The sequence below is a fragment of the Haliotis asinina genome, chromosome 8 (assembly GCF_037392515.1).
Source record: "Haliotis asinina isolate JCU_RB_2024 chromosome 8, JCU_Hal_asi_v2, whole genome shotgun sequence".
NCBI lineage: Eukaryota > Metazoa > Mollusca > Gastropoda > Lepetellida > Haliotidae > Haliotis > Haliotis asinina.
In genome coordinates this window covers 10,887,864-10,910,051 of record NC_090287.1, presented here as the reverse complement: position 1 = coordinate 10,910,051, position 22,188 = coordinate 10,887,864, and the positions used below count along the sequence as shown (strand labels likewise).

Here is a 22,188-nt window from a genome sequence, read left to right as displayed (position 1 = left end):
ATTGCCCCACTGCCCCACTGCCTTCAACACAGCTATATCCCAAGTACTATACATCACGGTTACATGTGTATTGCACCACTGCCCCACTGCCTTCAACACAGCTACATCCCAAGTACTATACATCACGGTTACATGTGTATTGCACCACTGCCCCACTGCCTTCAACACAGCTATATCCCAAGTAGCATGCATCACGGTTACATGTGTATTGCCCCACTGCCCCACTGCCTTCAACACAGCTACATCCCAAGTACTATACATCACGGTTACATGTGTATTGCACCACTGCCCCACTGCCTTCAACACAGCTACATCCCAAGTACTATACATCACGGTTACATGTGTATTGCACCACTGCCCCACTGCCTTCAACACAGCTATATCCCAAGTACTATACATCACGGTTACATGTGTATTGCCCCACTGCCCCACTGCCTTCAACACAGCTACATCCCAAGTACTATACATCACGGTTACATGTGTATTGCACCACTGCCCCACTGCCTTCAACACAGCTATATCCCAAGCAGCATGCATGTGTGTTACACAACATCTTTTTGTTGCAATGGATTTCACAGATTTGGTTGGGTTTATACGGGACGTCCCATTTATGTAGCATAATAATAGCAATAGCAGGTGAACACATAAGTTACTCTTGTGTAAGTATTATTTATTTAATTTAGCTTTGATCACTTTGTTTTTGTAATCCCACGTATGTAGTGAAAACGTCAAAAATGCAGAAAGTTAGATCCCTTTGGCAACCTACTTGCCACTTTTTTCGGGTCTCTCGGAGAGCACGCGTGAATGTTGTTTATGTGTTCTGATGCTTGCCTTTGCTCTTCCATTCCACGACTTCCATGTCAAGGAGGTTTTCTAAAACTCTATGGCTATTGTGGATAATTGAAACATTTCCTTATGAGTAATTATACAAAACATACATGCTGTTGCTATTTACATAAAGACCACATTTGCGCTAGTAGTTCTTAAAATGCTTGACATGTTAATAGTTGTGCAGTTTTATTATAATCTCAATCTGAAATGCATAACATTTGTCAAAGCATTTTCCGTTATAACTTTGCTCATTTTCTGAAGGGTAATTGAACAGAAATTACCGTATTTTAAAAACCAATCGTTTACAGCACAACTCAGCTAGTCTTATGATTACTGAATGTCTAAATATGTTGTCTTGCGATGCGTAATATTTTTATTTAAATCCTGAAATGAATGACATTTGAAAGTTAAACGAGGCCATGAGAGTGAGTGAGTGTCTCTATATCTGTTCATGACAAGAGAAATGCAGCTTGGCCGAGTCTGAATAAGCAACAACGCTCATTCACTGCACAAGACATCTTTTATCAAATTCAGTATGTGTATTTATTCTGTAGCTTAAAACATAGTTTAGCATGAGAAACGGGGAAAAGAACTGTTCACAATGTTGTAAACATACCAGTATATCATTAACTACTTGGGGGAAATATTTTATTGTAAATTTCATCCGAAAAACGGTGTTAGCCAAGGCATCGCTATGCATATTTCATTAATACTGTATACTGTACACACGGTTTGGAATCAAAATGTATCGAATATCATGTTACTTTATCATTTAATATTACATGGGCAGAGTGCTGGATTGCTTTACTTGTAGATTGGTATGAACATCTTATCATTTGATATTACAAGAGAAGGGTTCTAGGTTGCTTTACTCGTCCTATGTACTTTTAAACGAGATGGGTTCTGGGTTGCTTTATTTGTGGATTGGTGTGAACATCTCATCTTTCATTATTACACGAAATGGGTTCTGGGTTGTTTTATTTGTGGATTGGTGTGAACATCTCATCTTTCATTATTACACGAAATGGGTTCTGGGTTGCTTTATTTGTGGATTGGTGTGAACATCTCGCCTTTCATTATTACACGAAATGGGTTCTGGGTTGTTTTATTTGTGGATTGGTGTGAACATCTCGTCTTTCATTATTACACGAAATGGGTTCTGGGTTGTTTTATTTGTGGATTGGTGTGAACATCTCATCTTTCATTATTACACGAAATGGGTTCTGGGTTGCTTTATTTGTGGATTGGTGTGAACATCTCGTCTTTCATTATTACACGAAATGGGTTCTGGGTTGCTTTATTTGTGGATTGGTGTGAACATCTCATCTTTCATTATTACACGAAATGGGTTCTGGGTTGTTTTATTTGTGGATTGGTGTGAACATCTCGTCTTTCATTATTACACGAAATGGGTTCTGGGTTGCTTTATTTGTGGATTGGTGTGAACATCTCATCTTTCAGTATTACACGAAATGGGTTCTGGGTTGCTTCATTTGTGGATTGGTGTGAACATCTCGTCTTTCATTATTACACGAAATGGGTTCTGGGTTGCTTCATTTGTGGATTGGTGTGAACATCTCATCTTTCATTATTACACGAAATGGGTTCTGGGTTGCTTTATTTGTGGATTGGTGTGAACATCTCGTCCTTCATTATTACACGAAATGGGTTCTGGGTTGTTTTATTTGTGGATTGGTGTGAACATCTCATCTTTCATTATTACACGAAATGGGTTCTGGGTTGCTTTATTTGTGGATTAGTGTGAACATCTCGTCTTTCATTATTACACGAAATGGGTTCTGGGTTGTTTTATTTGTGGATTAGTGTGAACATCTCGTCTTTCATTATTACACGAAATGGGTTCTGGGTTGTTTTATTTGTGGATTGGTGTGAACATCTCATCTTTCATTATTACACGAAATGGGTTCTGGGTTGCTTTATTTGTGGATTGGTGTGAACATCTCGTCTTTCAGTATTACACGAAATGGGTTCTGGGTTGTTTTATTTGTGGATTGGTGTGAACATCTCATCTTTCATTATTACACGAAATGGGTTCTGGGTTGTTTTATTTGTGGATTGGTGTGAACATCTCGTCTTTCATTATTACACGAAATGGGTTCTGGGTTGTTTTATTTGTGGATTGGTGTGAACATCTCGTCTTTCATTATTACACGAAATGGGTTCTGGGTTGTTTTATTTGTGGATTGGTGTGAACATCTCGTCTTTCATTATTACACGAAATGGGTACTGGGTTGTTTTATTTGTGGATTGGTGTGAACATCTCATCTTTCATTATTACACGAAATGGGTTCTGGGTTGCTTCATTTGTGGATTGGTGTGAACATCTCGTCTTTCAGTATTACACGAAATGGGTTCTGGGTTGCTTTATTTGTGGATTGGTGTGAACATCTCGTCCTTCATTATTACACGAAATGGGTTCTGGGTTGCTTTATTTGTGGATTGGTGTGAACATCTCGTCTTTCATTATTACACGAAATGGGTTCTGGGTTGCTTTATTTGTGGATTGGTGTGAACATCTCATCTTTCATTATTACACGAAATGGGTTCTGGGTTGCTTTATTTGTGGATTGGTGTGAAAACCTCATCTTTCATTATTACACGAAATGGGTTCTGGGTTGCTTTATTTGTGGATTAGTGTGAACATCTCGTCTTTCATTATTACACGAAATGGGTTCTGGGTTGCTTCATTTGTGGATTGGTGTGAACATCTCGTCTTTCATTATTACACGAAATGGGTTCTGGGTTGCTTTATTTGTGGATTGGTGTGAACATCTCATCTTTCATTATTACACGAAATGGGTTCTGGGTTGCTTCATTTGTGGATTGGTGTGAACATCTCGTCTTTCATTATTACACGAAATGGGTTCTGGGTTGCTTTATTTGTGGATTGGTGTGAACATCTCGTCTTTCATTATTACACGAAATGGGTTCTGGGTTGCTTTATTTGTGGATTGGTGTGAACATCTCATCTTTCATTATTACACGAAATGGGTTCTGGGTTGCTTTATTTGTGGATTGGTGTGAACATCTCGTCTTTCATTATTACACGAAATGGGTTCTGGGTTGCTTTATTTGTGGATTGGTGTGAACATCTCATCTTTCATTATTACACGAAATGGGTTCTGGGTTGCTTTATTTGTGGATTGGTGTGAACATCTCGTCTTTCATTATTACACGAAATGGGTTCTGGGTTGCTTTATTTGTGGATTGGTGTGAACATCTCATCTTTCATTATTACACGAAATGGGTTCTGGGTTGCTTTATTTGTGGATTGGTGTGAACATCTCGTCTTTCACTATTACACGAAATGGGTTCTGGGTTGCTTTAACTGCTGATGGTGTGGATATATTTAATATTACACGAGCTGCGTTCAGGGTTGTTTTACATCTGATGTTTGTTTTTTTCCAAATGTCATACAACAAAGTTCAGATGAGAAACACCAGTTTACTCCACGGATGCGTCGCAGTGACGTTACCGACACCTCACGGAGCAGGCTCACATCACGGGGCAGGCTCACGTCACGGGGCAGGCTCACGTCACGAACAGGAGGCTACATAGTATCAGAAGCCGTTTTCCCCTTCTGATGATCCCCTTACAACGATAGTGGTTAGATGCACTTCCAGAACACATATCTAGCAAGTACATCATGTAAACTACCCAAAACAAGTTAAGAACAACAAATTCTTTAATCTCTCGTGGGGGCGATAGGGTAGCCTTGTGGTTAAAACGTTCGCTCGTCACGCCGAAAACCAGGGTTCAATTCCCCACATGCACACTCATATCTCATTGCCAACTAGTGGTAGACATTATAAGGTCCAAGACGTCTTTTAGTGTAAAACGATTAAAACTTTCCCATTTTAATAGTGCTTAACAACAAAACTGTTAAAATCTAAAGCGTCCAATGCCTAAATGATTTCTCCACTTTCAGTGTTATTGTATGGGATGTGTTCTTACTGCTAAATAGAGTGAGTGAGTGAGTTTAGTTTTACACCGCACTCAGCAATATTCCAGCTGTATGACGGCGGTCTGTAAATAATTGAGCCTGGACCTGTCAATCCAGTGATCAACAACACGATCATCGATCTGCGCAATTGGGAACCGATGACATGTGTCAACCAAGTCAGCGAGTCTGACCACCCGATCCCGTTGGTTGCCTCTTACGACAAGCATAGTCGCCTTTTATGACAAGCATGGGTTGCTGAAGGCCTTTTCTACCCCGGGACCTTCACGGGTCGGTAAATAGAGAAATTAACTCAAAGTGTATGATCAGTCGTGTTATTGTGTTTGATGTGATCACGAAAGATCCGCATTTGGTTTAGCGCAAATACCTTTTTGCTACCGCAAAAACTATAGGATTTGGTCGATTTGGAAATTGTATATCCACAATTAATTTCAACAGCTTCAGCCCTAATCTACTTGTATAAGAATGAAAATCGGTACTTTGGTATCTGCAACACGCTGTACTATTGACCCTTCCCCAGATGGTCCTTCACTAAACAGACGCCATATTGGTGGAATCTTTATATTGATTTGAGTCCCCTTGGACTCTCAAGGACCTCTGGGAATCCTTGTCACGGCCAACTTAACCAACTCAATATTAAGTGTTAGGCGCGGGTTGTTGAACTAGCCATTGACTTTAGACAGAGTCTGGTCTAAAGGACATTCTCGTCGTTTTATCCTATTAATCAGAAATTGATTTATCTTCAATTCCAGGCAACGTTGAAACAAATGCTTAGATTGTGGGTGAATGTGGTTTAGCGTCGCTTTGAAAATGTATTTCAGATATGTTAACTTTGTCTTCTGAAAGTGGGAGCATCATCAAAGTCTTACCTCTTCTCTGAAGCGGACAGGTGACATATCATCAAGTGCTGATTTTCATCAAGATACTACAATGATCTACAAAATATTCTATTTCTATTAGCCTGTGAGAGGTATCAAATCCCAATAGCCACCTGATTATAATATCATCGCTGACGCCAACACTTATGAAAAAGGTACTCGGCATTATCGCGAGTTGCTTTTACGTGATGTGTGCATTTGTACAGACGATTTGAAATCGTGTCGGTGTGTGAAATGGTGTTCGTGAAGATCTGCGAATAATTATGGTAGAGATTCGATTATTTACAGACCTCCGCCATATAGATGGAATATTGCCGAGAGCGGCATTTAGAAACAAACTAATTCAGTTGAATGTAAGGACAGGCTTGCGTTATTCCGGGACACAGCGAAAGAGTGGGTGAGGCAGTCTTATACCCCAGCAATATCACTACAGACGACACCAGAAATGTACTTCACACTTTGTATCCAACTATCTATATGGGGAGTGAGTGAGTGAGTGAGGTTCCAGCTATATGGCTGCGGTCTGTACATAATTGAGCCTGACAGTCCAGTCACAAACAACATGAGCAATTGGGAACAAGCATAGTCGCCTTTTATGACAAGCATGGGTTGCTGAAGGCCTGTTCTACCCCGGGACGTTCACGGGTCATCTATGTGGGGAACTGAACCCTGGTCTTCAGAGTGTTCTGACGAGCGAGCGCTTTAACCACTAGGCTACCCCACGGTACTTCAGCGGAAGATTATGAAAAAAAATGCAAACCGTTTTCATTTATATTTTTCTATTTCAACAACGAAAGTTTCACACACATTCAAATGAACGTAAGTGAAATAGGAAGCAAGTAAAATCAACGTACGTCAATTAGCTGGGGACTAGCCTTGCCATTGGAAGTGGCCATGCTTAAAGAACGCAAACTCTACAAGTAATATGAATGTTTCAACCACTAAATTTATCCAGCTTCAATCACGCCTGTGTTGTAAGTTTTTATCTTCAACAATAGGAGAGATGGGTTTTTTTTAAGCACACGTCCCAAAAAAAGGATGGTATGCATAACTGGGGGGCTGAGCTTAGTTGTGTCCGATAATTCACTGACTGATTTTATGATCATCGATTCACAACACGGATGTACTTTGTATCTTGCGAAGTTGCCATGAGTCAATTCTAACCTGTTACCAACCCAGCTTGCGACTGTCGTCGCCTTTAAAGACTGACAGTTCATATGTTATTAACACTTCTATTGCCGAGTCGCCACGAGGACGGCTAGGTATCTTCTGATATGACAGATATAGTGCACTGTGACGTGCGAAGTACGATCAACGTCTTAAGATGCCAATGGCACGAAAGCACACAACCTCGCCCCACGTGCATTAACCTTTCTGGCCCAACACTGCCGCTGTAGTAGGTCACTGGCTCCCTCCCTCTGCAAGCTGTCAACGTTTTGTTGACAGTTACATGCATATTCTTTCATACAAATGCATAAAATCGGTGATTTACAAAGTGATTATGTTGTCTGACAAGACATCTCCTTGCAAAGGTTTGAGATCGATTGGATCATTGCATGAAGAGTTATTCACATAACAAACGGGTCCACACGTATTCCATGCCAAATGATACACCTTATGCTTTATTTTCCCCCAAACAAATGCCTTGCTTATGACTTGTAAGCCTAATAACACTTCTGAAAGCACTTTGGAAGATTACGGAATTATCAATAACATCATTGCAAGTCATTATCAGATTGTATTCTCAGACTGTTCAGATTTTTATACAGATATTTTCAGATAGTACTAGTGATTTGGCAGTGGCAATAGAGAGCACGGATGCAACTGAATCCCGCGTTTTGGCATATATACACCTGGAAATTAATCAAGCAACACCCCAATTTTTTCTATTGGAGCAACTTTGAAGTGTTCTGACAATCAAAATATGCCGGGTTGATATAGTTTGACACTTTTTTATTCAACAGACGATCTCTGACAAACAACTTAAAGGGAAAAAGTATCAAGACTTTGCTTTATTGCAACGAAATCCAAATTCTTAAAACTGTCTTAAATTCATGAAAAAATGGACACAATTTACTATTCATCCACAGACGTTGTTGTCAGGTGTATTAACACAAATGTCACATGGAAAGAAAGAACAGTCATCTGAGAGTCTGCACACCGACTTTCATCAATATCTAGTGTGTCCTCCCTGCGCACGCACCACCGATTCCAGACGCCTCCTCATTCCTTGGATGAGTCTCCGGATCTGATTCTGGGGGATCCTGTTCCACTCCTCATGCAGGGCAGCCGTCAATTCGTTGAGATTATGGACTGGTGGGTCTCTCTGCCTCACACGACGGCCAATAAAGTCCCACAAATGTTCAATGGGGTTGAGGTCAGGGCTCATGGCAGGCCATGGAATTCTGTCAATTGCATTTTGCCGCAAAAAATCATTTACAGCATGCGCCCTGTGAGGTCTAGCATTGTCGTCCATAAATATGGGTCTCGTTGCCAGAGGATGGTTCTCAAAATGAGGTACCACAGCCCTGTCAAGAACCTCCTGTTGGTAACGAACACCGTTAAGGTTGCCACGGATGGTAATGATATCCAACTTGCAGTTCATGGAAATGCACCCCCATACCATAACGGAACCTCCCCCAAAGGCCACAGTCTCCTGGATGTTCCGTGGAGCCATTGCTGTGTTCCTCTGCCTCCAGACCCGAGTACGACCGTCCACCATGTGCAGCAAGAACCGGCTCTCATCTGAGAAATGGACCTTCCTCCAAGAGGCAATGTTCCAGTGCAAACGGTCATTACACCAGGCCAGTCGGGCTGCCTTATGGGCTGGAGACAATACCTGGGTCGCTTGATTGGCCTCCTTGCCCGGTATCCTGCAGCTTTCAGACGATTCCGAACAGTCCTGTTCGAGATGGGTCTCCCTGGAAGCCACTCCTGTCTCAACCGAGAGCTCGAGTCGAAGGACCTGCGCCGTACAAGTCTCAGTAAAGCTCTGTCCTCCCGGACTGTGGTCTTCCTGGGTCTTCCTGGTCTAGGCAGGTCTTTAACTTCATTAGTGGCCCGGTATTTTTTCAAAAGTTTTGAAATTATGGAATGATGTCGTCCGATTTGAGTCCCGATTTGTCTTAGAGACATACCAGCATTCCTCATGCCGATTATTTGCCAACGAGTGGCCTCTGATAATTTCCTACGTGCCATGACATTGAAATGAATGAAAAACCGAATGCAATCGACAACCTGCGCTTGTAAACACCCCAGGGAAAAAGTGCATTTTTCGAAAGTTGAGGTTAAAGCAATGCACGTGCGCTGTGCAAGCTTCACGCGCGTCATATCAACCCATGAAAAGCTCATGCTGTATGTCAATACATCAAAATTGAATAATCAATCATCAAAATTACTTCGTTAAACTTTGTTAAGTTTTTATGTGTCTTTGAATTTGGTGTTGCTTAATTAATTTCCATATGTATAGTTAACCACATCCCCTTGATCCATGCTGCATCGGGCGTGTGAACGTGTGGAAACAACCTCAGTTCAGAGGGGTACGCATGTTCAATACAGAGTTTCTTGGCAAATATCGAGTAAAAAGGGTAAATTTGCTTTCTGGAACCTTGAAATTTTATCCAGATATCCGAAATACCGAGACACCCACATCGAGTTAAAAGACCGTGCATATTGGCAAATTATGAAAGAGTTTGCCGCGACTTAGATGTTATATCGAGACAATCGAGATATCGAATTATCAGAGTTTGATTATTTTCCTTGACTGGAACAAATGTGACCATTTCTCTGATGCCTATAAAGCCGTAATGTCAAATGGATTTGTTTATACGCTGGTATTGTTCTGGGAAACTGCTACAATATACCTAAATGGATCCACTAAAAGACCGATTTATTACATGAGATCATGCACGGTAATAGCCTGAACGGTAAATAGAAAGTTCATCAGTCTGGGCCAAGAGCACTCCATTGCAGGTGGAGGACATAAACGTGCATGTCATGCGACGTCGTTATGTTCATTAAATGTAGACCCATTAAAGCAAGAATCAAGGATGATCGCCATTTCAATACGGTAGATGGACTTTAGTGAAATTGTGAAAACTTAATTTGTGTTTGGACATGTCGCATTCCTGAAAGTCGTTACCATTATCAAGATAAATGAGATGTGACTAATTCTCGTCACAGTTTTAAGTCGACATATTCGATACCGTTCAGGTGGGTAGTGGTATTGTAAAAGTGTGCGACACAATAAGTCACACTTGCATTTCTATTAGGGTCTGGTTGAAGTAAACGCTTAAAATTGTCTCTGAGTGGTGTTGGAGTATAGAGCAGAGGGAGTAAATGTTGCTTTACGCCGCATCAGCAATTATTAGTGTGCTGGCGAGTGGTTTACCGAGTTATGCCACAGTTCACGATGGACCCACTGCGTATCTGCCTGACCAGTCCCTGTTCACCAATCAAAGCCGTTGACCAGAGGCTACGGCATTTGGGACCTATGTTGCCGCAGATCAAAACTCCTGTCAGAGGGAGTGAGTCTAGTTTTACGCCGCGCTCAGCAACATTTCAGATATATGTCGTCCTGTGAGACGCTGCATCCGCCATACCACGTGAGAGGGAGTTTACGCTAATCATAGTAATATATAGCAACCAGGCTGTGCAGTGATACAACAGGTAAGAAATTGCTGTCCACATGACGGGAGGATCCTAAATCATTAGGCATAAAGCTGCTGTGTCAGTGGATGGTCTGAATTGGTGGATGGTCTGAATTGGTGAATGGCAGGACCGAGACTCATTGTAAACATTTACACTGATATAGCACTCCATACTTAGTGAGTTTAGTTTTACGCCGCACTCAACCATATAGCGGCGGTCCATAAAAAATCGAATCTGGACCAAAGCAGACAATCCAGTGATCAACAACATGAGCAGCGATCTGTGCGATTGGGAACCGATGACGTGTCAACCAGATCAGCGAGCCTGACCACCCGATCCTGTTAGTCGCCTCTTACAAGCATAGTCGCTTTTTATGGCAAGGATGGGTTGCTGAAGATCTATTCTAACCCGGGACCTACACGGGTCCTTCATACTTAGAAATTGTTGAAACCAGTCTCGATCCGTTTTGCATAATTATCTGGAAGTTCAATATTGCCATGTTTTAGTGAGAAGGAACTAGTAATCATCTCCAAAGTGTATGTGCCAGGCAAACCATAGTTCATAGAGATACATGAGCGAGTTTGGTTATACCTCTCTTAATATTCCAATAATATGGCTGGGATTGAAATGGGATTCACACAAGGTACCCACGGCAATTGAATCCGTGTTTTCGGCATGACGAAGTACTACCGGGGCGACACCAAATGGAAGCTTTGTATCGCCGAGCTTGACCACATTCGTATAGTAGCTGCTTGAGGACAGTTCCTACAAGGAATCCACATGCCCAGTAAAGTTAATTCCTCCAATAAAGAGACAACCGATTAGGTACATCGCATTTAATCAACAGGCGGCACTGATTTCGGTCTTGCTGTTTTGTGTGGAGTAAATATACATATGGTGATAGTTAGGATGACCGACAGGAAAGCGAGAGATCCCAGAATTAAGACAGCAACCCAGAAACGTCCTCGACCGCGGTCAACATGTCGCTCCAGGATCACCCGGCCCAGTGAGGCTTGCTCTGGACGACTGACCGCGATTATAGGGATGCGTGGAACGATAGCAGAGGATGCTACAACGTTACTCTGATAGTCTGCAACTGAAACAGGCAATATGTTATTAATAGATACTGATTGGTTTCAGAGCACCAGTGGTTAGGAAATCAGTTTTCACTCAAAATATACATCCGTACGGAAGGGCATACTGGTGACTAACAGCGTGTGAGAAGCGTTCGATGGTTAATGAAGTTTTTATCCTTCATGAGCGTTTTTTTTTTTGTGAGTGTGGTTCATTAATGCCGCACTCAGCAATATTCTTACGGTGGCGGTCTGTAAATACTGACGACTGGACCAGACAATCCGGTGATCAGCGTTATTAATGTACGCAATTAGGAATGGATGAACTAAGTCCGATCACATGTCTTGTTACTCGCAGCGTAGAATCGTAGGCTGCTGAATACTATTTCTAATATTCATTAACGGATTCTATGAATGTGGATCAGTGGTGTGGACATTGAGCAGTTGTTAGTTTTTGCAACATGCAGTAATAAATAATCAATACACCCCAGTTGGGACAAACCTTTGGGCAATTGCGGGAGCAACTTTGTGCAAGGCAGAACCGAACAGGACAACTGTTTTAACCCAAGATGTGGCTATCACGTAATTATTAATAAGGCATGTCAAGCTTGGTGTCGAAAGTCGTGGCAATGTCCCCACAACCAACATGGGGCTTGGTGTGCTGTATGTGCCTACAAAAAGTCTTGGTGACGAGATTATCGATTGCAAGAACTTACAATATTCGCCAAAGAAAGTCCCTCTTCTGTTCCTACTGGTCGTACACGAACTCTGCGGGGACAAAAATTAACACGCCAACTTTAAATAGGTTGAGATCCGTCACATGACCTAGGTGAAAAGCATGAAACTGACCTCTTACTAGTAAACACATATACGATGATCCACGACCTGACAAATGACCCCAATTTGCATACTTGGGAACGCCCCACAGGACGATCCACTTGAAACAAGAGGGAGACAGGTTGTTGTCTGATAAATATCGAGGAGTTCATTTTCCCCGTGCGCTTCACGCATGAATTGTTATAGTACACTCGATTTGGGAACAGGTACCATCCCAACGAATTGAATCAACACAATATACGGAGCAAATATGTTTCGGACCACCGATCCATTCCACGAAGCAAATGACATTTTCCTGGTGGGGGTTAACAAAATTGTTGAATATCTAAAATGCTTGTCAATGCTCCAATCATCTATTTGTCTTCGTCTTAACTAAAGGTTAGCGTGGAATATCAGTATCTTATGCCTGAAATTGCAGTCTTACCATTCGAAGGAATATGCGGTGTTTTAATGGGTCATCTAAATATTAAATAGATAATAACTGAATGGTGGTGGCTAAATCAATCAGAGTAGCAAGGGGAAATATTTTTATCCCATAATTTTGTTCCTATTTCTCTGTACGGGCTGATTTTCGTCCATAATTCCGCTGGTGATCGACAGGGAATACATGCATTGGAAATTTATATAACTGGTTCCAGAGAAATGGTTAGTATTCAAGTAATATTTCCAAGTTTGTCATTTTTATTACGGTCACCAAAATTGTGTACAGAAAACTGAAAATACCTTTTGACATTGATAAGTCAGTGAGAAATATCTTTGTACACAAATTTGTCGGTTTGGGGGATTACTCAGTACCATACTCTGTAGATTTATCTGTGACTAAAAAATATAAAATACAGACAACTCACCAAAGATTACTCTTTTATGACAAAGTATGGGAACAGTAAAAACCTGATATAGTATGTGTCAATTATTATACAAGACAACAATGCTGGAAAATTAGACTGACGTACTGATTTATGCTTTAATTATCACTCTCTGAATCAGTCTCGGTGTCTGAATCACTTGCAAGTCCAAAGTCAATCACTAGTCTGTCAATTTCCCTTTCTACTGCGATTTTGCATTGCCAGGAACCATCTTCAATTGTTTTAACATGTTTACAACATTCCGACCATTCTTTTGCACCGATCGCAGACATGCTTTCATTTATGGCAACTCTTAAGGAACTTTTTGTGAACTGCAAGTTTTGTGAAGCGACATAATTTTTCACATTTGCCCAAATAAACTCAATCGGGTTTAGTTCTGCGTGGTATGGACGGAGACGTAGCACATCATGACCGTGTTTCAACATCGTGTCTATTCTGTAGACAGGGCCCGATTTGTTGGATTTTGCAAGAAACAATAGTTTGGCTTTAAGCATTTTCTCATCAAATGAGATATTGTGCCTTTGTAGCCACGCTTTTATGTCATCTTTTCTGTTGGCGGTTGTCGGACATGCTATGATATGGTGCATTATCCATAACGATGACAGTGCAGTTGAAGGTTTGGGATCAACTTTCCCTGGAGCCATTTGGAAAAATTATCAAAGTTCATCTCGTCATGATAGTCTGCTGATTTGAGTTTGGAATCAAAAACAAGCAAAGCATGTGGAACAAAACCGTTTTCACCCCCTGCACGAACCACAATAAGCCGAGGTGCGGCGCCCAATTCGTTGTACCACCTCTCTTGTCAAAAATGCGTTTAGTGCGCAGGATCACCTAATATGTGTCTAGCAGTAAGATTTCTTCGTTTCATAACAGTTACTGTAGTTCATTGAATATAAACAAGCACAGTTATGGCTCTTAAAGCTTTGTATTAGTCAGATTGGGTTTTTTACACTCGCGATTTAAATGGAGCACTGATCTTGGATGACTTATACCATTTCCCCGTCAAATGGAGCGAGTTAAGTTTGACGCCCCAGAAATAGAAATATTCGGAAATATTCCAGCTATATGGTGGCGGTCTGTAAAGAATCGAGTCTGGACCAGACAATACAGTGACCAACAACATGAGCATCGTTCTGCGCAATTGGGAACCGATGATATGTGTTAACCAAGTCAGCGAACCACCCGATCCTGTTAGTCGCCGCCTCTTACCGCATAGTGGCCTTTATGGCAAGCATGGGTTGCTGACGACCAATTCTACCCAGGACCCTTACGGGTCTGAAATGAAGATGGACTGAGAAACTATATTTTTCACACCGTATCAACGAGAAGATCTTTGGCCATAAACTCACCCCGTCACACTTGCGAGCACAAATGGTAAAATTGCATTCAAATTTCATTTCTTCCTCTCCATCAATACTGAAAACCTCAAAGTAAGGGCTTCGGGTGACGAGGCCTAATGTCACAAATCCTCTGGTCTTGGGCAACACCTGTCCGTCACCGCATCTGTTGGGTACCGAATAGTTGAATACAATACTCATTATCCGATAACACTGACCTCACGATGATATTTTATATCCATATTTGTTACTGAGGATTGTTACTTATTATTTTTCGATAACATTACATCATAACAACATCATGCGTTGTCACCAAAGGTTACAGCAGCATAAAGACAAGCAGATCTTGATGTTAAAACAACTGATTAGGAAACAACAAAATATTAGAGTTTGAACCTGTCTGAGGGGCATTCTAGAGCAAGTTCAATAAGAATGTCAAGTTTCCAAATGGTTGAAAACTGTGTTCTACATTACAGCGACGGCGGGTAGCCAGCCTGTGTTTGAAAGTCGGTATGAGTTCATTTTCCTCAATTTGACAACTGACATGCATTATGACGTATTGCAGGTGGTGCACATTATCGTTTGATAAAGGACTGTCGGCACCTTTGATCTTTCACCGAAGCATCTTAGAGTGTACACTAAAGCAGTTGATCATCCATACACTTATTCCGATAGTCTTGTTGAAATTAGGCCAACTGAGCTTGTCTGGTTTCATTGATCGCTTCTTTCATGGTCTAAAAGATCAAGTATCCTATATTCGTAAACCGACATTCACAGTGCTTAACGCCTCTTGGAAAACCAAGAAAAATAAATGCATGTTTGGCCCATTCTCATCCCACGTCATATCTTCCCAAGAGTAACTACTGTTGGAAACGAAAAGGTCTGGGCTTGAAACAATGACATATGTTCCACTTCCTAGAATATTTATAAGTAACGAACAAGTCATTCATTAAGGTAACACATTAATCGAAAACAAGGACATGGCGTTTTGGAAATGCTCCACGTCAGGGGAGGTATGGCCTTTCAGTTACCAGGAATTTTGCCTGACCAGTGAAAAATCACAATGCCTGTTGAGAGATGAGTTTGGAAGCGCCAGTGAGATATACAGAAGTGTCATGTTCTTGCGATTCAGCAATCCACCTTCCCCTGCAGAAAGCGCATAGAAATGCGCATATGCAATGTTCCTCAGATTGGCCATGACATTTTAAAGCTCTTCCGTGACTTTCACAGCAAATAAGATGCATGCCGTCTGTCCCATGGTACCATATTGACTGCGATATAATGAGCATGTTAGAGATCAGAGGCTCACTCAGTATCGCACGATCATGGCGGCAGTGCCAGTTAAAGGGCAGTAGCGTCAACACAATCATTGAGGACACCTGACCCATGCCACTGAACGGGTCCACTGTGCCTGATGTCTTTCAGTTTTGTTTATTTTATGCCGAATTCCGCAAAATTAGGGCTATATAAAAGCAAAAGCTGACTGAACGTATGGAATCTGGACCAGACAAGTGATCAACAGCATGAGCATCAGTCTACGTAGTGAAGTACTAGGTCAGGTTGGTCGCCCAGTTCAAACCCGGATTTTCACGTGTCTTGTATAACTGACTTACTCATCTCCACACTCAGGTTGATTTAGCAAGCGTGGCAAATCTGTTAAAGGTCTTTTAAAGATATCCCCTGTTAAGAATTCTATCCATCAATCTTGCTTTTGTGCAAAGTATAACGATGGTTCACTGTTTTGGTCTAAAATGTTAATTATATTGTTGTACCGGTTTGTTACGGCTGTTTTGTCATTTAAGTTGGATCTACACTGGGCAACCAAGGCTACATAAACATTTGTTGATCATTATCACAGCAGGTTGATGGCAGTCTGAATAATACAGTCTGGACCAGCCAGCCAGGGACATGAACACCGATCTGATGATTTGGATTACAACAATGGCAAGCGTACACAAATCTGGCACACTGATCCTGTTAGTCGCCTCTTGTAAGTATGGGTTGCTTAAGACCAATACCAACCTGATCTTCACGGGTTAGCACATTTCTGTCTAAGACACAAACCCATCCGATCAATATGCTCCTTTGTTTTTAAATATTGTCTATAAGTAGGGGAACCTGAACTTTGAAGTCTGGTAGAAAGAAAACCCATTAAGGAATGTTACAATGGCATTCATCTTGTGTATGCAGCATCATTTCACGTTATCACCACAAGTAAACACAATTCATGGGAAGCACATGCATGGGGTGTCATTAGGAATCTTGACGTTTTTGAAGGCAGATCGATAAATCACTGTAGACCATTTTTTCCAATAATTTTTTTTTTTGCATCTGTTCATGATCAGGGTTTTCAGGGTCACATCACACTGACTAAAAGTTGTAAACCTGAAAACCTGTAAACCAGGAGATAACTGTAGGAACAGCTTTGCTTCGAAGTCCATGTGGTGATGCATTCTCAAAACACCCGCCATTATTGTATCAACATTGAGGGATATCTGGGACTGAATCAGGTTTGACAATCGTACATTGAAAGTACCGTCCCCCTCCTTTTTTGAAGATATAGAGATATACAGACAGAGATATATATATATATAGATGGATATAGATACATATATATCTATTCAAAAATTATATGAAAATATATTTTACTTGGCTGGAATATATTACTAGATGATAGTTAAAATGGGAACGTCTAGATTAAATGAAGTTCGGGTATGGATTTTAAATCCAAAACGCAGATGACCCGATGTTCATAACCATAGGTGTATATCACTTGTTGCTCATTGAACAATGCTTGCTTTGTTGTCAGCGTATAGCCTAACATTATACACACACATATATACATTAGATACAGTATGGGGGAATAACACGGTTGAACGGCAACATTTTAAGGACGTTTCAACACTGTTCCGGTCAGTGCAAAATGACGACATACTTGGGCGGTTTGCTGTAGGGCTAATAGTTACAGAAAAAACAGTTGTTGGTCTGAATGGGAAGATGTGTGTGCAATACATAGTAACCGATTTACGGGTACTTTGACGAAATGTCTATGACAAGACATATGACTTCAAGCCATCCAGACTTATCGCCCTTCAGTTACAATCTATTTTGCTCAACGTTCAACCGCATTGGTTGTGTATTCTATAGCCAGGTATGACTACAGAATTGTTTCAGCAGTGATAGAAGTTCGCTATTTTGTTAACTCCACGAAATATTTACCTTTAAGCGAAATACTTGAGTGTAACACTACCCACCTGGCTACCGTGCCACACGTGTAAAATCGAACGTTAGGTATAGGTTAATCACCTTACGAGGTAGTTTCTGTAAATGACATTACACAGCTTACACCAGGAGGGCTTACTACTGTAATGAATTAGACATGAAGATCGTCAACATATATATAATTTTATGGGGCTTTTTTTAACAGAAATAATTGCCGTAGGCTAGTTAATTATTTATGCTAAAAGCTCAAAGAACAATTGACATGACTCCTTTAGTGATTTAATGCAAGGTATGGCATTACATACCCAGCTTTCAGGATGGTGTAGCTTTTCCTGGTGGCGAGAGAGACGGCATTACAGGTGACAGGCTTGATGCCAAGTTCGTGTTCAGCACCTGAATGAAACCATGACAGATCGGAATAATCGGAACAAACCCAACAACCTTCAGAAGGATTGCGCATCTGTTTAATTGTTGTTGCACAGTTCTGTCGATTTGGGTGGGATATGATGATGATGGAAAGGAGGTAGGTGGGGAGAAGGGCGAGGGGTCTAGATGAGCGAGCTAGTCGGTGAGGAACTGAGGAGAGAGCCAGGAGATACACAAGGGGTTGGGCGAGGTGGTTAGGAGGTAGATAGGGGAGGGGATGGGCCAGAGGTTATTGAAGAGGTTTTGTTGTCACAACATTCGAACTAAGCAACATTTCCGGAAAAGCAACAGTCGTACAAATTCATATCTGTCGCACATTTTAAGAACATCCCTTGTTTTCTCGAGCGAATGTATTCAGCCAGCATGCCCTCCCACAAAATGATCACGATTAGGTCAAGGTACTACTACTCAAAAGCGGACCGATGAATTGCAAACTCGGAAACTAAGAAACATAAAATACTCATTGAAAAGCTGATCATAATTAAAACATACCAACTCTGAGGTTTTTACAGAATTGTCCTAAAAATGACAAAATTGTTTAACAAATTATCATAAAAAATTTTTTTTTTGACAGTTCTGTTACGAAGGAGGAGTGCAGAGAAAGGGACAGCCAGGTGTGCGAGAGCTACTGAACACGTACCATCACTGGTCGCCGTCAGCAGCACCATACTCTTCAGGTGTACATTCTGTTCACTCAAGTCTGTTCCCATTACGTCAGTCATATGCAAGGTAATCTTAGATTTGTTTCTTTTTCCGGGCTGAATTTCCTCGGCTGCCGTCAACCTAAGACGATCTATATACACGTGATAATGCATAAACGTTGATTATAGAGGCACGTCGGGAGCACTGTATCTGTATCATCGGTACCTACTGGAGCTATAGTCTAAACAATAGAAGTGGCCTTAAGTAGTCAAAGACGCAGCACTCAGATCACCGAGTCGCGAGACTTCTGAGCAACGGCAGTTCAAGTAGGTCAACGTATGAGCCTTACAATCACCTGAATGTCATGATGGTTTGACTCACCTAACATTGTTACTTTATTCGCCCAAGGCTACACCGTTGCCTAATAAACGCAACAGCTCACGACAAACATTGGCTTCTCGGAACTATTCAAGTTTTGTGAATGACAATTTACGCCTCATTCGGCAATATTTCAGCTATATAAGGCGGCGGACTAAATAATCGAGTCTGAACCAGACACTCCGGTGATCTACAGCATGATTCATATCCTTTCGGTCTCGATCACATGCACTCATTCGCTCACGTCTAGCTATTTCAACTGATGCTTACAATTTTCTGATCGTCAGCAGATAATACAGCAGCTTGCATGTTCTCGAGCTAGGATTAACTGTATGCAGAACGCAATCAGTCATGTTATCTAATAGGAGTTCCTTGTGAACTTAGTCGCCTTTGACAATCTTGCTGTGGATCTGTTTTATAAAGAGTCACCATGGGTTTGTACGGAACGTACCTATCGTTGGAGCCCTGGCTGGACTCCTGGTTTGACCCCTGACTGGAGCCCCCGTCGTCGTTGCTGTTAGGACAGGTGACTGTGTACGTCTCTCCCTTTCTGTGAATTGTCTCACTCGACTTCCCGAAGGACACCGAAATGGTTACCTCAAACTTTTCGGAGTTCGGTTTTCTCTGCAAGGGGGAAAATAGCGCCAAGAGTTTGGATCGTGCACCGGCTGTGAGGCGGATCCTGGCCATCGTGCGATCGAACAAACATATGATATCAAGTTTGGAGGTGCAAGAATGTCCTCTGGTCTTGGTTACCATGCCACAATGGTCTAAGTGTCAAAGCATATGGGGACTCAGTTGAGTAGTATTTATAAATATTTCAAGTGTTCTAATTTTGCAATTATTCCTTGAATTGTGAACGATATGTATAAAACATCTACATAATTAAGAGGTCGCAATTGTTAACATACGTGGTTACACTGTTTTAAATGTCAGCATGCGTTTCAGGATATGTAAGATCAGTAAATAGCCAATTCAGATGAAATCAATGGAACTGTGATGCTGAAAATACAACCTGACGAGACACCCACCTTAAATATGCACTTGTCTTGGCTCGTTGATCCTGGGTAGACCAAATTCAGATTGTAGTGGACTGGGTCTCTACGTTCGAAGCTGAACTCTCCGTTGTCACACACTGCTTTAGCAGTGATGTCAAAGTCGGCGAGGATGGCGATGGAGGCTTCGCTGCTACTGTCACTACCGCAGTTGGGTTGCACTGTTCACATTTTTAAACATTTAGCAAATAATGATATTTCATGTATACACTGATATAAACCAATCATAATTCACGGTTTAGAAAAATGTTTTGAGTGAGCATGTTAGAAAGAAAGTAGTTTCATTTTCTGGCCAACGACCACCTTTTAGTTAACGCTGGTCTCTGAATTATTTCACAGCAAGGCAGCATAGAGTCGAAAGTAGATATTGTAATTACCCGGTGTTTTTACGAATACGTGTCCTCGGCTTCATGAACCAATTTTCTTAACGATAGGGTTACAATACTGGTTTAAAGTTGGAGTGTTCTATGTTAAGGACACGTTTCGGTTATTTACTTTTATTACTCGCCCGTGGAAGATACTGCAGTGAAATTCTTCTGCGGCAATAGTATACCAGTCTAATACCGCTTGGCGTATAACGTCAAAATGATTCAAAGTTGTGACTTCACAATGCTAATGTCTCTGTCCAATTTCACTCGACCTTTCTTGACTTCCAGAAAGCTTACAGTCCTCACACAGTAGGCAAGTTCGCCGCAGTTTGTCAATTTACGATGGCGAGTAATAAACAGAATACTTAACTCGCTTCCGCGAAATACCATTTTTATTAAACTCGTTAAGATTTAGTATCAAACTCGCTTTCGTTCATTTCATACCAAATCATTAACTCGTTTAAGAAAAATGGTATTACACGGAAGGTCGTTTAGCATCCTCGATCTGTAAAACAGGTGCTGATTACCTGTTAAGATGTACCCAGTGGGAAGTTCTGCAACAATCGAAGCCTGAAACATAGCACAACTCCAAAGTAATTTATCTGCCACGAAAAGTACACCATTAAAAGAGCTTTGAAAATTCATGAGATTACGTAACATTTTTTCAACTCACCACCAAACCAGCAAAGACGAGAGCCGAAACAGCCATACCTACAAGATAATTCATAATTCAAATTTATAATATATCATGGTGTTTCGCACGGCATAGTTGGGTGTGGCAAACGTACACGTGCGTTTTCAATGCCAGTATATCAACAGTATTTGCCACTGCGTACGTAAAAACAAAGTATTAATACATACACGATAGTGCTCCCATATTCATTAACAATAATTTAGTGAAATAATTTCTTTTCTAAAACAATGATACAGCTTCGTCCGCTGCCCAGGTAGCACATTACCTGAGCTCTGTTTGGATGCGAATGTTCTATCTCCGGAACCGATGAGGGACGTTGTACCTGCGCAAGGTGCATGATCTGCACGTGAAATTTGAGATAGTTGTTTGGCGATGTGTCGGGTCGTGTCCTCAGCTGTCAGACCGCCAGTCTCAGATTATTACCTTCATGATTTCGTGATTGAGTAAGTTTAGTTTTACGCCGCACTCAGCAATATTCCAGTTATATGGCGGCGGGCTAATAACAAATTATATATTAATTAAATAATTGAGTTTTGATCAAACAATCCAGTGATCGACAATATGAGCATCGATCTACTTAACTGGGATATGACGACATGTGTCAACTAAGTTAGGCTTCTCGTTAGTCGCCTCTCACAAGCTAACGGGGCTTGTGTTACGTCCACGGTCTAACAAGCGTTCGCTGATAGCCATCTACATGTACTTATTTACTTGTTCAAAATATATATCTTGGTTTCGAAATAGCGGAAGGAAGTAAATAAACAGTTCAGGTACAATACGTTACTAAATGTCTATTACGTTTGACCCTGGGCGTTCGTTAGGGAACTCTCGGGTGATACTTCAGGATGGTGGACCACGGGTGGAAGAAAGGTCAGCGGTTGATTTAAAGACGGCAGTGTAGTCCCTGTGAATATTAAGAAGGGGAGTTGAACTAAGGCGATTTTATTAA

The 22,188-nt window shown here is 41.3% G+C and overlaps 1 protein-coding gene across 1 annotated transcript; it reads right to left on the bottom strand.

Annotated features, from left to right (window-relative positions):
* Positions 1-11,162: 11,162 nt before the first annotated feature.
* Positions 11,163-21,604, bottom strand: LOC137293981 (vitelline envelope sperm lysin receptor-like). Its single transcript, XM_067824887.1, has 10 exons — positions 21,505-21,604; positions 21,219-21,256; positions 21,073-21,115; positions 20,154-20,338; positions 19,574-19,746; positions 18,743-18,885; positions 17,982-18,069; positions 14,467-14,620; positions 12,131-12,182; positions 11,163-11,437 (listed from the first exon to the last, which is right to left on the bottom strand). Exons 2-10 carry the CDS (start codon positions 21,252-21,254, stop codon positions 11,178-11,180), a joined length of 1,134 nt encoding a protein of 377 aa, XP_067680988.1. The 5' UTR covers positions 21,255-21,256; positions 21,505-21,604; the 3' UTR covers positions 11,163-11,177.
* Between the last annotated feature and the right edge of the window lie 584 nt (positions 21,605-22,188).

What these genes read in the sequence shown, in the direction of transcription:
- LOC137293981 (XM_067824887.1), bottom strand. Translation starts at nt 21,254, where the DNA reads ATGGCTGTTTCGGCTCTCGTCTTTGCTGGTTTGGTG. An exon ending in TCGTCTTTGCTGGTTTGGTG is followed by an intron (nt 21,116 to 21,218) that starts GTGAGTTGAAAA and finishes GCTATGTTTCAG; the next exon opens with GCTTCGATTGTTGCAGAACT. An exon ending in AGCCAGGGCTCCAACGATAG is followed by an intron (nt 18,886 to 19,573) that starts GTACGTTCCGTA and finishes AGATCGTCTTAG; the next exon opens with GTTGACGGCAGCCGAGGAAA.